The sequence below is a fragment of the Oncorhynchus mykiss genome, chromosome 2, assembly GCF_013265735.2.
Source record: "Oncorhynchus mykiss isolate Arlee chromosome 2, USDA_OmykA_1.1, whole genome shotgun sequence".
NCBI lineage: Eukaryota > Metazoa > Chordata > Actinopteri > Salmoniformes > Salmonidae > Oncorhynchus > Oncorhynchus mykiss.
The window spans coordinates 49,114,689-49,127,850 of NC_048566.1; the positions used below are offsets into that span (position 1 = coordinate 49,114,689).

The window sequence follows — 13,162 nt, forward strand, 5'->3', positions numbered from 1 at the left end:
AATAAGCAGGAGGATAACAAAATCATAGATAGCACAAACATGTTAAACCAGGCCATTTGTTGCAACTCTTATATTTGAAACAATGTTTACACAATACACATATTTGGTGGCACAACCGTAACTAGTGCTAAACAAGTGCATGCATGGCATTGATCACAAAATGCAAATGCTCACTGTAGGCTAAATGAAAATATTGCTTCAATAATGAATTTGGCACAGTAGGAAATATTGCATCACATTGTTGATTGTGGAATGCAAAGGAGTGGTAAGGAATGGTTGCCCAGATGCAGCATTTAACAAGCGTCTTGTTAGAATTTTTGTTGAGGTTATTGAGTGACAATACTGTATTTTGTGCCTTTAAACGCATGGTTAGTTTTACACTGAATTAATAAAAATCACATTTGCCAGGTAATAAGGGCGATCTGACCTGTTTATACAATGCAAGGGGAGGTCACTTGTTAATTCACATTCTGTTGTACAAACATTATTGCCAAATTGTTACAGATAGCAAATAAAGGTCTTCATTGCACCCCCCTCACAATGCAACCAAGTAAAATAATCAGTTACATCCAAGTCAACAGTAATGGTTGTCGAGGTCAACATCGATAAAGCCCATTTTAGTATTTTATGCATTCACCTAGATAATATGGTGCTCTTACTCCTAAAGAGAGTCCAGAAGGTTATGTTTAGCAGTTTAAAGCCGATAGAGGATCAAATGGGTAAAACTGACCACTAAATGCATCCACAAACAATTATTACACGTCTATAAGGGCTACATAAGCATGAGATATGGCTTCATTGTGGAATGCATTGGGTGACATACCTTTTAATACATAGTAAATAGTAAATTGATCTACTGAATTAATATTCACCTGATAATGTGTTTGTGTAACTCTAGTATTGGCTTTTTGATGATTATGAATATGCAATGAAAGTGCACACTAATTATCAACATAATACCATAATAATACATATTCATATTTGAATGAATACAACTAAAACAAAGCAGTTGTACATTATTTACATTCCTAACTCTGTTTTATCAGAATGACATTGCAACTTGTATTGCATTTATTATGATACAAATCGTACAATGCAACAAGTTATAGTACCTATATACCTGTTAGGTCAGATTTGGGCACCCTGTTACAATTGCTACAAATTACAATTGATATCACCTGGATTTGAGAACCTGGATTTTAAAAAGCACAAGAAGATATGATACATACCAAAAACCATACTAGGAAAAGTTTGTCACTCTCACATTTTACAAATGATCACAAGCAAATCTGATAAAGCTTACCACGCCACCTGCCAATTAGTCTACCATACCACTAGGTGCAGAGTAAGACTGGTTTCAAAAGACAAATGACTAGTTTCCTGAAAAAAGAAGCTATTTTACCCCTTCCTTTTTTATTCTCCCTATCTGGAGGACAGTAAAATAGTACTACAGTAGGCACCATGCAAAGAGGAGTGACCGGCAGGGTCGGGATCAACTCCAATCCAATTCGTTCAATTTAGGAAGTGGAAAATCCTCCTTGAAAATAAATGGCACTTTTTCAATTCTCAAACTGAAATCTCAATGTATCCCCTGAATGGAGTGAGTTGAAATGGAATTGAGCCCAACCCTGGTGACCGGAGGTATGGTACAGAGGGAGATGGAGGGGTACTAGGTCCTCCGCAGAGGGTGCCACATGGACACAGGTTTCCTCAGTGTTGCCAACATCTGGTTCCAGTGGGTGATGCCCATGCCACTCGCCTCGGGTCCGATAATCACGTGACCCACGTTCTCGCCCCTGCCGTCATCGGTGCCCTCCGCCACTGTGATCCTCAGGGAGAGTTCCTGAAGAGGGAGCACAGTGTCAGCACCAGTCCCAATATAGTACAGGGCAATCCTCTTATAGTAATCAAATCAGTACAGGACAATTTGATCACTATAAACGGTTGAGCACTAGAACTGTATTCACTATAAGATTAGTGCACTTTAGTACTCCAGAGTGGGTCAACAATGAAGCCTATGTGGTTGACAGTGGTAATGCAGTCTAACAACAACGGCTCAACCAAAATAGCACCATTAAGTCAAATTTCATTTGACTAAACAATCCTTTCAGCTGTCTATTCCCTACCATGGTACCATCCCTTCCCAGTGTCACCTGTAAGACGACAGCAGGCACAGAGAATATCATGGCTTCGTTGAAGATGGGGTTGGTGTCGTCTCTTTTCATGGAGGTCTTCTTCTTACTGATTTTCTTACCATCTTGCAGAAGGTACACTTTGACAAAGGGATCTGTTAACGGAGAGATTGTGACAGCTTTGTTCACAAACAATTGAAATACCAAGAGTGTCATCCAAAATATTAGTCTGTGTGTGTAGACAGCGAGAAAAGTAAAACAAAAAAAGAGATGTTTTAACCCATGCGACCATTGTTCTTCAGATTTAACTTTGCATGTTAGCATAATGGAGGTAAAGTGATGGTAAATATTTCATTTGACGAAAATCTACCCACATTTTGAGACATTCAGTCTTAAATTCTAATGATAATTGGGGCAAATCACTTTGCAAAAAGCCAAATAGAAAGATCAATTGTTGAATGACTGGGTAATATGTGTATTACTGTGTATTAATGTGAATAGGTGCTCACACATGATGCAATATAGAGACAAACATAAGAGCTAAAGCTGTGAAGTAGTGTCACCTGCTGTGGTTTTGTCATTGGTCCACACAAGGTTCTTTGCTTTGGCCACCACCACTGTAAGGCGCTCAGCGGTGGGCAAGTAGCTGAGAGACAGCAGAATCTCCCCAACTGCATCCACGGCCTAAAGACAACACAAGCCAAAAGAGGCAATTATTGCACACTGCACAGATACGACAGCCACTGACGATTCTATAAAAATCAAACTGTTTACATGATTTCATCCTCAGAAAGCCACCCTTCTCCATGTCTCATGTTCCCGCTTCATGCCATCAGCACCTTTAAAACGTAACATTTGATATGCTTTATTACCATTACAAAAATCACATGACACACGTGTGATCAAATCATGTGAACATTTTCAAATGAGAAAAAAAATATTCACATTAGAAATGTTCACGAGTCAGACGTGGTTTTGTCATGTGTTTTTCCTTCGTGAAAAATAATTTCCCCACGTGACATTTTGTTTTCATGTTTACTTTTCACAGGTTTATTTTCACCACTTCCTGCTACATCTGGTCTTCCATCCAGTGACTGAGTAGGACCAACCCTGCTTAGCTTCAGAGGCAAACCAGCAGTGGGATGCGGGGTGCTATGGTGCTGGAATGAAGTTGCCAACATTTTCAGCAAAATCAAAGACCAGGGTAACATAACCAAAGATTGAGATAATTGCAGGAAAGAGGGGAGGTGTTTTATTTAATTGCATTATTTTCTTCTTTTCTTTTAACCGAAAACTATTTTTTTTTGTATCCATTTACAATTCATTTGCTCTCGCATTTCAAAATGATTTCCTTGCAATATTTTGTTTTTCTATCAATACTTTTGGGTTTATGTTTTTCTTTCAATATCATTATTTTTGTTTGCAATACTAATAATTTTGTTCTTGACTTCAGAAGTCTTGCTTGATATTAATGGCACAAAAGTAACTCACTGGAGGATTGCAACATATAATAAGACTTTTACTCTATTAAAGATGTTTAAAGCGGCAATCCTTAACTGAAACATTAGCAAAGTGTACTCCCCGCCACAGTTTCAGTAAACAGCTGAGGGATGGGGCTGGAGAAATGCAACCACTCAAATCCATACACTATGGATGCAAGGCCTGACTATCAAAATTATAGTTTAAACCATGTTTTTAGGCTATACAGTGACACCATGTTTTCACCTCATAGGTGAAAAGGTGGTGTTAACATGATAACTCTAAATGTAATACATGTATAAATATGGTTTCACATGTGAAATTTAAGCTCAACATGTGAAAACTGCTATTTCACATGTGAAACTGCAAAATGGACACGTGTTTTGTTGTTGTAAGGGTAGACAGATGATAGATAATGGGAGAGACAGGAGGAGAAGGTCAAATGGGCAGTGGGCCAGATTCCAACCCACGCCGACGCTGAGACATGTGTGCTGTAGGCGGTAGGCCATAGGCTGTCAGCACCTTAAGGCAATACTACAATCAACGCAAAGGTGCGGATTTTACCTTGTTAACATCTTGCAGGTAGAGCCAGGCATTGAAGGGTCTGATAGAAAGGTCCAGGTCAGACAGCTTGAGCTCTGCTAGGCCGGCGCTGATGTTCCTCTCCTCAGCGTCGATGCCGAATGCAGCGAAGCGCAGGCTGTTCTCCTCCAGACAAGATGGATCCAGGGCTATGGAGAAACGCTCGTCGAACACGACTGTGAAAGCATTCCTCTGGACCTGCATCACAATCCAAACATTTTAGTGAGCTAGTTGTAGATCTGGATTATGTCAAACAACACAACAAACAGGTCAGCCAGTTAGTTTATAAACATTATTACTAACAGTGAAATACTTACTTACAGGCCCTTCCCACCAACGCAGAGACAAAAATATTAACACGAGGAACACATTCAAAATGAGTAACGATAACTTGACTATATATACGGGGTACCAGTACCGAGTCAATGTGCAGGGGTACGAGGTAATTGAGATAGATACAGTATGTACATATAGGTAGGGGTAACGTAACTAGGCAAAAGGATAGATAATAGACAGCAGCGTATGTGATGACTCAAAAGAGTTAGAGCAAAAGGGGTCTATGCAGATAGTCTGGGTAACTATTTGGTTAACTATTTAGTCGTCTTATGGTTTGGGGCTGTTAAGGGTCCTGTTGGTTCCAGACTTGGTGCATCTTTCAGGTCCTGGATGGCAGGGAACTTGGCCCCGGTGATGTGGACACCGAGGAACTTGAAACATCCGACCTGCTCCCCTCAAGCCTCGTCGATGTGGATAGGGGCATGCTCGGCCCTCCGTTTCCTGTAGTCCACGATCAGCTCCTTTGTCTTGCTGACGTTGAGGGCGAGGTTGTGTTCCTGGCACCACACTGCCAGGTCACTGACCTCCTCACTATAGGCTGTCTTATCGGTGATCAGGCCTACCACTGTTATGTCGTCAGCAAACTTAATGATGGTGTTGGAGTCGTGCACGGCCACGCATTTGTGGGTGAACAGAGAGTGTAGAAGGGGACTAAGCACGCACCCGAGGGGCCCCCGTGCTGAGGGTCAGCGTGGCAGATGTGTTGTTACCTACCCTCACCACCCGCCAGGAAGTCCAGGATCCAGTTGCAGAAGGAGGTGTTTAGTCCCAGGGACCTTGTTAAGGGATGTTTTTTTTATCAATAATGACTAATTATGTATGCATTTCAATCAGGACTGACTAATCAGAGTACTATTATGTTACTGTATATGTATGAATTTTCTTTTTTTATCTTAGTACTGAATATAATGTGTGTAATTTTAATCAAGAAGTAGAACAATGACTGTCTGTTCCACGGTAGAAATGAATGAATTTATCGTCAGACTGGCTGGAATGCTTATCTACACAGGCAGACCTAGGCTCGGTCATAAATTATCTAAGTTTGGGAGAGACGATGTGGGAAGTCTTGAGAACTATACAGCCATTGTACTGGAGTGGAGATGAGACGGGGTAGTACGAAAACTAATGACGTAATTTTCAGTTTATAACCTGTGGTAAACTGTATCATGTCCAGTACTCTTGAAAATAAATGCTGCTGATTGATTTTGAGACTGGTCTCTGTCCATTTTATGCAAATAAGGGTCTTACAAATTCTTAGGAGTGGACAGAGTGTTAAATTGAAATTAGTTTAATAAAACATAAAGGAATTTAATTCCTGTAACAGTCCTGACCTTAGTGATGAGCTTGGAAGGCATTATGGTGTTTAATGCAGAGCTGTAGTCAATGAACATAATTCTCATATAATTGTTCCTCTTGTCCAGGCAATCCAATAGAGATTGCGTCATGTGTGGATCTGTTGGAGCGGTATGCAAATTGGAGTGGGTCCAGGGTTTCTGGAATGATGGTGTTGATGTGAGCCATGATCAGCCTTTCAAAGTATTTCATAGCTACAGATGTGAGTGCTACGGGAGATAGTCATTTAGACAGGTTACCTTAACCTGTTTAAAGGTCTTACTCACATCGGCTACGGCGAGCGAGATCACACAGTCGTCCGGAACTGCTGTTGCTCTCATGCATGGTTCAGTGTTGCTTGCCTTGAAGCAAGCATAGAAGGCATTTAGCTCGTCTGATAGGCTCGCTTCACTGGGCAGCTCATGGCTGGGTTTCCCTTTGTAATCAGTGAGTTTATAAACCCTGCCATATTGGACGAGAATCAGAGCCATCAAAAGAGCCCTGAGGACGTAGCGGGATTAAATTTAGTAAATGCATGTGCTCCGTTGTTCATGATTTAAATGACTGGCGATGATAGATACGTTAACAAATTATAACGGTTTTACTAATAGTTATAATGGTTCACATAAGGTTAACTAGAAATCAACTGCTCCTAACAAAGTAATATTCAAGTGCATCACACAAAAGACCAAAGGGAACTTGGTATTCAATATATACATTGTATGATACAGTATATGCCTAGTTAAAGGTAGACTCAGAAATATGCCATCTTTGTACACAGCAGGACAAATTCCTGCTTACAGAAATCAACAACAAAATGCAAATTAGCCAGGGCTGCTATCATAACACAACATAACCTGCATCTTAACATAATAGTCTTCCTGGTAAATTGTCAAACAAACTGTGTTGAATTTCTTCATGAAAGCCCATAGTGTATTTATAAAACCTGCATAATATTCCGTAACAGTAACCTTGGAGTCTGCCCTATATCAAACACCAGAATCATATCACAACCCTACTAAATACCTTCAGAATCTGAAACACCACTTAGCTGTACATAAGCATGGCTGGATGTAAATTACATCCAAAACAATGAACACATTCTCCTTGGCCTGTAATGTGTTAATATAATGTTTCCTACATGGAGCATTCCCTGCATCTTTAATATGTGACAGTCTGAACATTTATAATTATGGCGATTACCACCACTAAACAGTGTGACTGAGGGAAAAAGGAACCATCGGAGAGCTAGGGAGAGAAGCCAGGCTTAACAGCTTGCTCCCCTGTGGATTATGCCGAGGGGAGCAGTGGATCCAGCTGATGTCAGCATTTCCTTCCGGTCTCCAACATTCCTCGATGCACTAGTGGCTATCATTGTGGCCAGTGTGAATGCATTAAGTGTGAATGCATTCATACAGTGATTTTCTCTGATCCTGATTACCTTGCAGTACAGAGGGTGACATGCCTGGAGACTTTGGTGGTTACTGTACATTGTGGTGCAGTGGGGTTGCAATTCTCATGTTTGTGGATGTAGCCTACTGTGTGACAGAAACTAACCCTTTATTCCATCTCGAACCTACTGTAAGAAGCCCCAGGAGACTTGGTGCTGAAAATCAAATGCACTTTCCCATCAGACAAGAATAGGATTAGCCCATCGAGCTGAAGGCTCAAAACTCTAACCCAAGGGACTCATTGCTCTCTCACTCTGACTCCAAACTTGGGTGATGATGTTATCAACACTTCTCAGCTAACAAGAAAAGTTACCAAAACCAGGGGAGAACGACTGCCGCCTCTCATTGAAGCCACGAAAGTTGAAGGCCGACTGCGGTACTGCAGGCATTGTTAGTGGAAAACAGGATCCCCCATATCTTCATAGACAATTTTCGTGTCAATAAAAAAATATTGAGGACAATCATGGTATCAACAATTGCTTCTAATGCACCTGATGCATGTCCTTGAACAGATTATTTTAAAATCACACACTGAAGAAGTTAAGGATAATTTAGTTGCTAATGGAAGCCTGCAGTACCCCGGTTGGCCTTCAACTTGAGTTACTCAATGATAGGGGCAGCACTGAGCCTGCAACATCACTTCCTGGAGTAGCTCAAACTGCACGTTATGTCTCCATGAGACGCCATCATAACCGACTTAATTTGGCTTCAATGTGCTATTGACACTTCACATTGGAATGAATGATATCAAAAATACACACAAGAGCATCATGCAACAGACGACATCATAGCCAGCAACAGAACAGTGTAATGTCTACACTCGGTTTGTTGTTTTTATTAAATCGTTTTCATTAAATCATAGCTAAAGTTTGTATTGCTACGGATTCCGCGACGCGGCCCTGGGAATCAGCACGGATCCTGGGTGTATACCAACAGCCAGCGGCCAATCTGTGGACCGACCAAGGTCCACTGTCACCCAGGAGCCCGTGTCCATGACGTCGACTCGCCCACGGTTCTGGACAACTACTCCAATATTGACACCATTGTCATTCATGTAGGTTTTAACAGCCTTTGTTTTAGGCGATCTGAGGAACTGAGGGAGGACAACTTTGATTTGCTGTGGGAGCAACCAGCACTTTTTAAAAGAGACAGTATTCATCCTAACCGAAGGGGTTCCAGGATTATTGTTTTAGAGACTGACGGACAGGGTCTGGTAGTGCTCCAGTTCTCCCTGTCAGAATAAGCAACAGAGGACTTGGAAAGCATATCAACTCCTGTAGAAATGGCACTATGGTTATTGTGAGTAACTCATTTATTTTCCTTTAACTCCACCTTCGAGTGAGTTTACAGTATACACATTGTCATCTCCTACCATTTTGATAGATTGGAGATGGTCAGAAAACGTGGTTGTAACGTTAATCATTTGGTTGTTATTCCATTGGTTACCTCGAGGCAGATGCCCACAGACATTGAATATGGCACTTTTAAATGTTAGAGCAATCACAAGTAAAAACCTTTCCAGTGAATGACCTCTGTACTGAGCTCAAAGTTGATTGCATGTTTCTCACTTAAACATGGATGTAATGAGAGTGTAGTGCCGCTCTTATTGAAGCCTCCCCCTGGACTACAGCTTTTCATATATCAGAAAAGGGAAAAAAGTTTGGGTGACAACCTCTATTTTTACTAATGCTAACAGCTGTAAGGACATTTTGTCTGGTTATTACCAAGGGGCTTTCTCCTGGGCCCACCCACAACAACAGCCATACTCTGGACCTGGTTATTACCAAGGGGCTTTCTACTGGGCCCACCCATAACCACAGCCATACTCTGGACCTTGTTATTACCAAGGGGCTTTCTACTGGGCCCACCCATAACCACAGCCATACTCTGGACCTGGTTATTACCAAGGGGCTTTCTACTGGGCCCACCCATAACCACAGCCATACTCTGGACCTTGTTATTACCAAGGGGCGTTCTACTGGGCCCACCCATAACCACAGCCATACTCTGGACCTGGTTATTATTAAAGGGCTTTCTACTGGGCCCACCCATAACCACAGCCATACTCTGGACCTGGTTATTACCAAGGGGCTTTCTACTGGGCCCACCCATAACCACAGCCATACTCTGGACCTGGTTATTACCAAGGAGCTATCTACTGGGCCCACCCATAACCGCCGCCATACTCTGGACCTGGTTATTACCAAGGAGCTTTCTACTGGGCCCACCCATAACCACAGCCATACTCTGGACCTGGTTATTACCAAGGGGCTTTCTACTGGGCCCACCCATAACCACAGCCATACTCTGGACCTTGTTATTACCAAGGAGCTTTCTACTGGGCCCACCCATAACCACAGCCATACTCTGGACCTGGTTATTACCAAGGAGCTTTCTACTGGGCCCACCCATAACCACAGCCATACTCTGGACCTGGTTATTACCAAGGGGCTTTCTACTGGGCCCACCCATAACCACAGCCATACTCTGGACCTTGTTATTACCAAGGGGCGTTCTACTGGGCCCACCCATAACCACAGCCATACTCTGGACCTGGTTATTATTAAAGGGCTTTCTACTGGGCCCACCCATAACCACAGCCATACTCTGGACCTGGTTATTACCAAGGGGCTTTCTACTGGGCCCACCCATAACCACAGCCATACTCTGGACCTGGTTATTACCAAGGAGCTTTCTACTGGGCCCACCCATAACCACAGCCATACTCTGGACCTGGTTATTACCAAGGGGCTTTCTACTGGGCCCACCCATAACCACAGCCATACTCTGGACCTTGTTATTACCAAGGAGCTTTCTACTGGGCCCACCCATAACCACAGCCATACTCTGGACCTGGTTATTACCAAGGAGCTTTCTACTGGGCCCACCCATAACCACAGCCATACTCTGGACCTGGTTATTACCAAGGGGCTTTCTACTGGGCCCACCCATAACCACAGCCATACTCTGGACCTTGTTATTACCAAGGAGCTTTCTACTGGGCCCACCCATAACCACAGCCATACTCTGGACCTGGTTATTACCAAGGGGCTTTCTACTGGGCCCACCCATAACCACAGCCATACTCTGGACCTGGTTATTACCAAGGGGCTTTCTACTGGGCCCACCCATAACCACAGCCATACTCTGGACCTTGTTATTACCAAGGGGCTTTCTACTGGGCCCACCCATAACCACAGCCATACTCTGGACCTGGTTATTACCAAGGGGCTTTCTACTGGGCCCACCCATAACCACAGCCATACTCTAGACCTGGTTATTACCAAGGGGCTTTCTACTGGGCCCACCCATAACCACAGCCATACTCTAGACCTGGTTATTACCAAGGGGCTTTCTACTGGGCCCACCCATAACCACAGCCATACTCTGGACCTGGTTATTACCAAGGGGCTTTCTACTGGGCCCACCGATAACCACAGCCATACTCTGGACCTTGTTATTAACAAGGGGCTTTCTACTGGGCCCACCCATAACAACAGCCATACTCTGGACCTGGTTATTACCAAGGGGCTTTCTACTGGGCCCAGCCATAACCACAGCCATACTCTGGACCTGGTTATTACCAAGGGGATTTCTACTGGGCCCACCCATAACCACAGCCATACTCTAGACCTGGTTATTACCAAGGGGCTTTCTACTGGGCCCACCCATAACCACAGCCATACTCTAGACCTGGTTATTACCAAGGGGCTTTCTACTGGGCCCACCCATAACCACAGCCATACTCTAGAGCTGGTTATTACCAAGGGGCTTTCTATTTCCATATCCTCTATTGTTGATGTTGCTTTATCTGATCACCACTGGGGATTTTTTACAACCTTGTTGCCCATAGCACCGGGTAGTACTGAACGGATTATTAAGAAACGCTATCTTACCTTTGACATTGCTACATAATTTATTGAGTGTATAAACAATACTCCACCACCTATACGTCGTCTTGTGATGATTTAGCAAATTAAGGGCAACCATTGATGCCGTAGCTCCAGTAAAGTTGAAAAAGGACACATCCAAACAGAGAGTCCCTCAGATGAGTGAGGAAACTAATCAATTAAAGAGAAATTACAGAAAGGCAGAGCGGAAGTGGAGACGGTCAAAGTTGAAGGTCCATTATGATATCTGAGAGAGAAACTTGGCTTATAAAACAAGGCAATTAAAAATGCCAGACGGGTTCATTTTTCTAACTTGATCACCAATAATCAGAATAATTTGAGTGCTCTTCTCGATCATTAATGGTCTAATAAATCCTACCCCGCAAACCTATGTGAACTTTCCTCCACATCTAAATGTGATGAGTTTGCGGCATATTTCAGAGATAAGATAATCAACATTAGGCTGGGTATCAGTCAAGCAAGACCTGATGATAAGTTTGATGATATGTGCCCTAGCCTGTCATGCAAAGCCACTGTGGATTTATTTTCCCTGGTTGACACAGACATACTCAGGAAAGTGATATCACAACTTAAGCCTTCTACCTGCCTTCTTGATCCTATCCCCACCACCTTCTTCAAAACAGTTTTTAATTGCATATCTGAAATGCAAGCTATTGTTAAAAACTGCTATCGTGAAACCCCTTCTGAAAAAAAAGTACATTCGATTCTTCAACTATTAGCAATTTTTGGCCAACATCTAACCTTCCATTCTTAAGCAACATTTTGGAGAAATTGGTTTTCAAACAGATAAAAGTAATTTAAGTACCAACTGTAATAAAAAAAAAAAATCCAATCTGTTTTCTGTACCCACCAGAGCACAGAGACAGCGTTAGTTAAAGTGGTAAATGATTTTAGAGACAACACAGATGCCAAACAGCTCTCTGTCCTTAGATTGAAGTGCTGCATTTGACACAATGTCCTTCCATGATGTCCTTCTGGACAAACTGGAGAGGTGGGTTGGCCTCTCCGGTCCAGTTCTGGCCTCTCCAGTTTCAGTTCTGGTTTGATCTTTGGTCCGGTACTGTTCCGTTTCTATATGTTACCCCTTGGCAGCGTTATCAGAAAGCACAGCATTGATTTTCACTACTACACAGAAAATACACAACTTTACATTTCTGTGTCACCAGGAGATTTTAGCTCCACAGATTCATTATTAGACTGTAGTGGGCAGTAGATAGCCTATTGGATAAGCCTAGTGGTTATGAGCTTTGGGCCAGTAACCAAAAGGTCACTGGTTCAAATCCCTGGGCTGACTAGGTGGGGGGAAAAAATCTGTCGATGTGCCCTTGAGCAAGGCACTTAACCCTAATTGCTCCTGTAAGTCGCTCTGGATAATAGTGTCTGCTAAATTACTAAAATGTCAAATGTAAATGTATTAGTGATTTAAATACTTGGATGGCTCACAATTTCCTCCAGCTAAATCAAGACAAGACCGAGGTACTTATTGTTGGAGCCAAAGCAGAGAGAATCTATCCGCACATTTTAATTCACGGGCAATAAAGATAAAACACCAGGTAAAAAAAAAAACTAGGTTTCATTTTAGATTCTGAACTCAGTTTTGAATCACACAATAGGAATGTGACCAACATAGCTTAATACCACCTGAGGAACATTGCCAGGGTGCGGACCGTTTCTCTCTCGGTCTGATACAGAGAGATTCATCCATGCTTGACTACTGTAATGATCTCCTGTCTGGTCTACCCAAGAAATCCATTGGTCAACCGCAAAACAGAATGCTGCAGCACAGGTACTGACCAAGACCAGACAGAGCACACATTACACCGGTTTTAAAGTCTGTCTGCGCTGGCTGCCTGTGAGTTTTAGAATTAATTTAAATATTCTTCTATTGGTTTTTAAATCAATCCCGATTGTGCACCCCAATACATGTCAGACATGCTAT

General features: G+C 42.6%; 1 protein-coding gene across 2 annotated transcripts in view; it reads right to left on the reverse strand.

Moving 5' to 3' along the window:
• Nucleotides 1-53: 53 nt before the first annotated feature.
• The window catches only part of syt12 (synaptotagmin XII), a 40,520-nt gene continuing 27,411 nt past the window's right edge, over nucleotides 54-13,162 (reverse strand). For both annotated transcript variants that reach the window (XM_021564319.2, XM_021564325.2), the window contains 4 exons: nucleotides 4,176-4,391; nucleotides 2,696-2,816; nucleotides 2,154-2,287; nucleotides 54-1,843 (listed from right to left, as the gene is read on the reverse strand). In XM_021564319.2, the coding sequence (XP_021419994.1) occupies nucleotides 1,670-1,843; nucleotides 2,154-2,287; nucleotides 2,696-2,816; nucleotides 4,176-4,391 (645 nt within the window). In that variant the 3' untranslated portion in view covers nucleotides 54-1,669. The remainder of the gene's footprint in view (nucleotides 1,844-2,153; nucleotides 2,288-2,695; nucleotides 2,817-4,175; nucleotides 4,392-13,162) is intronic.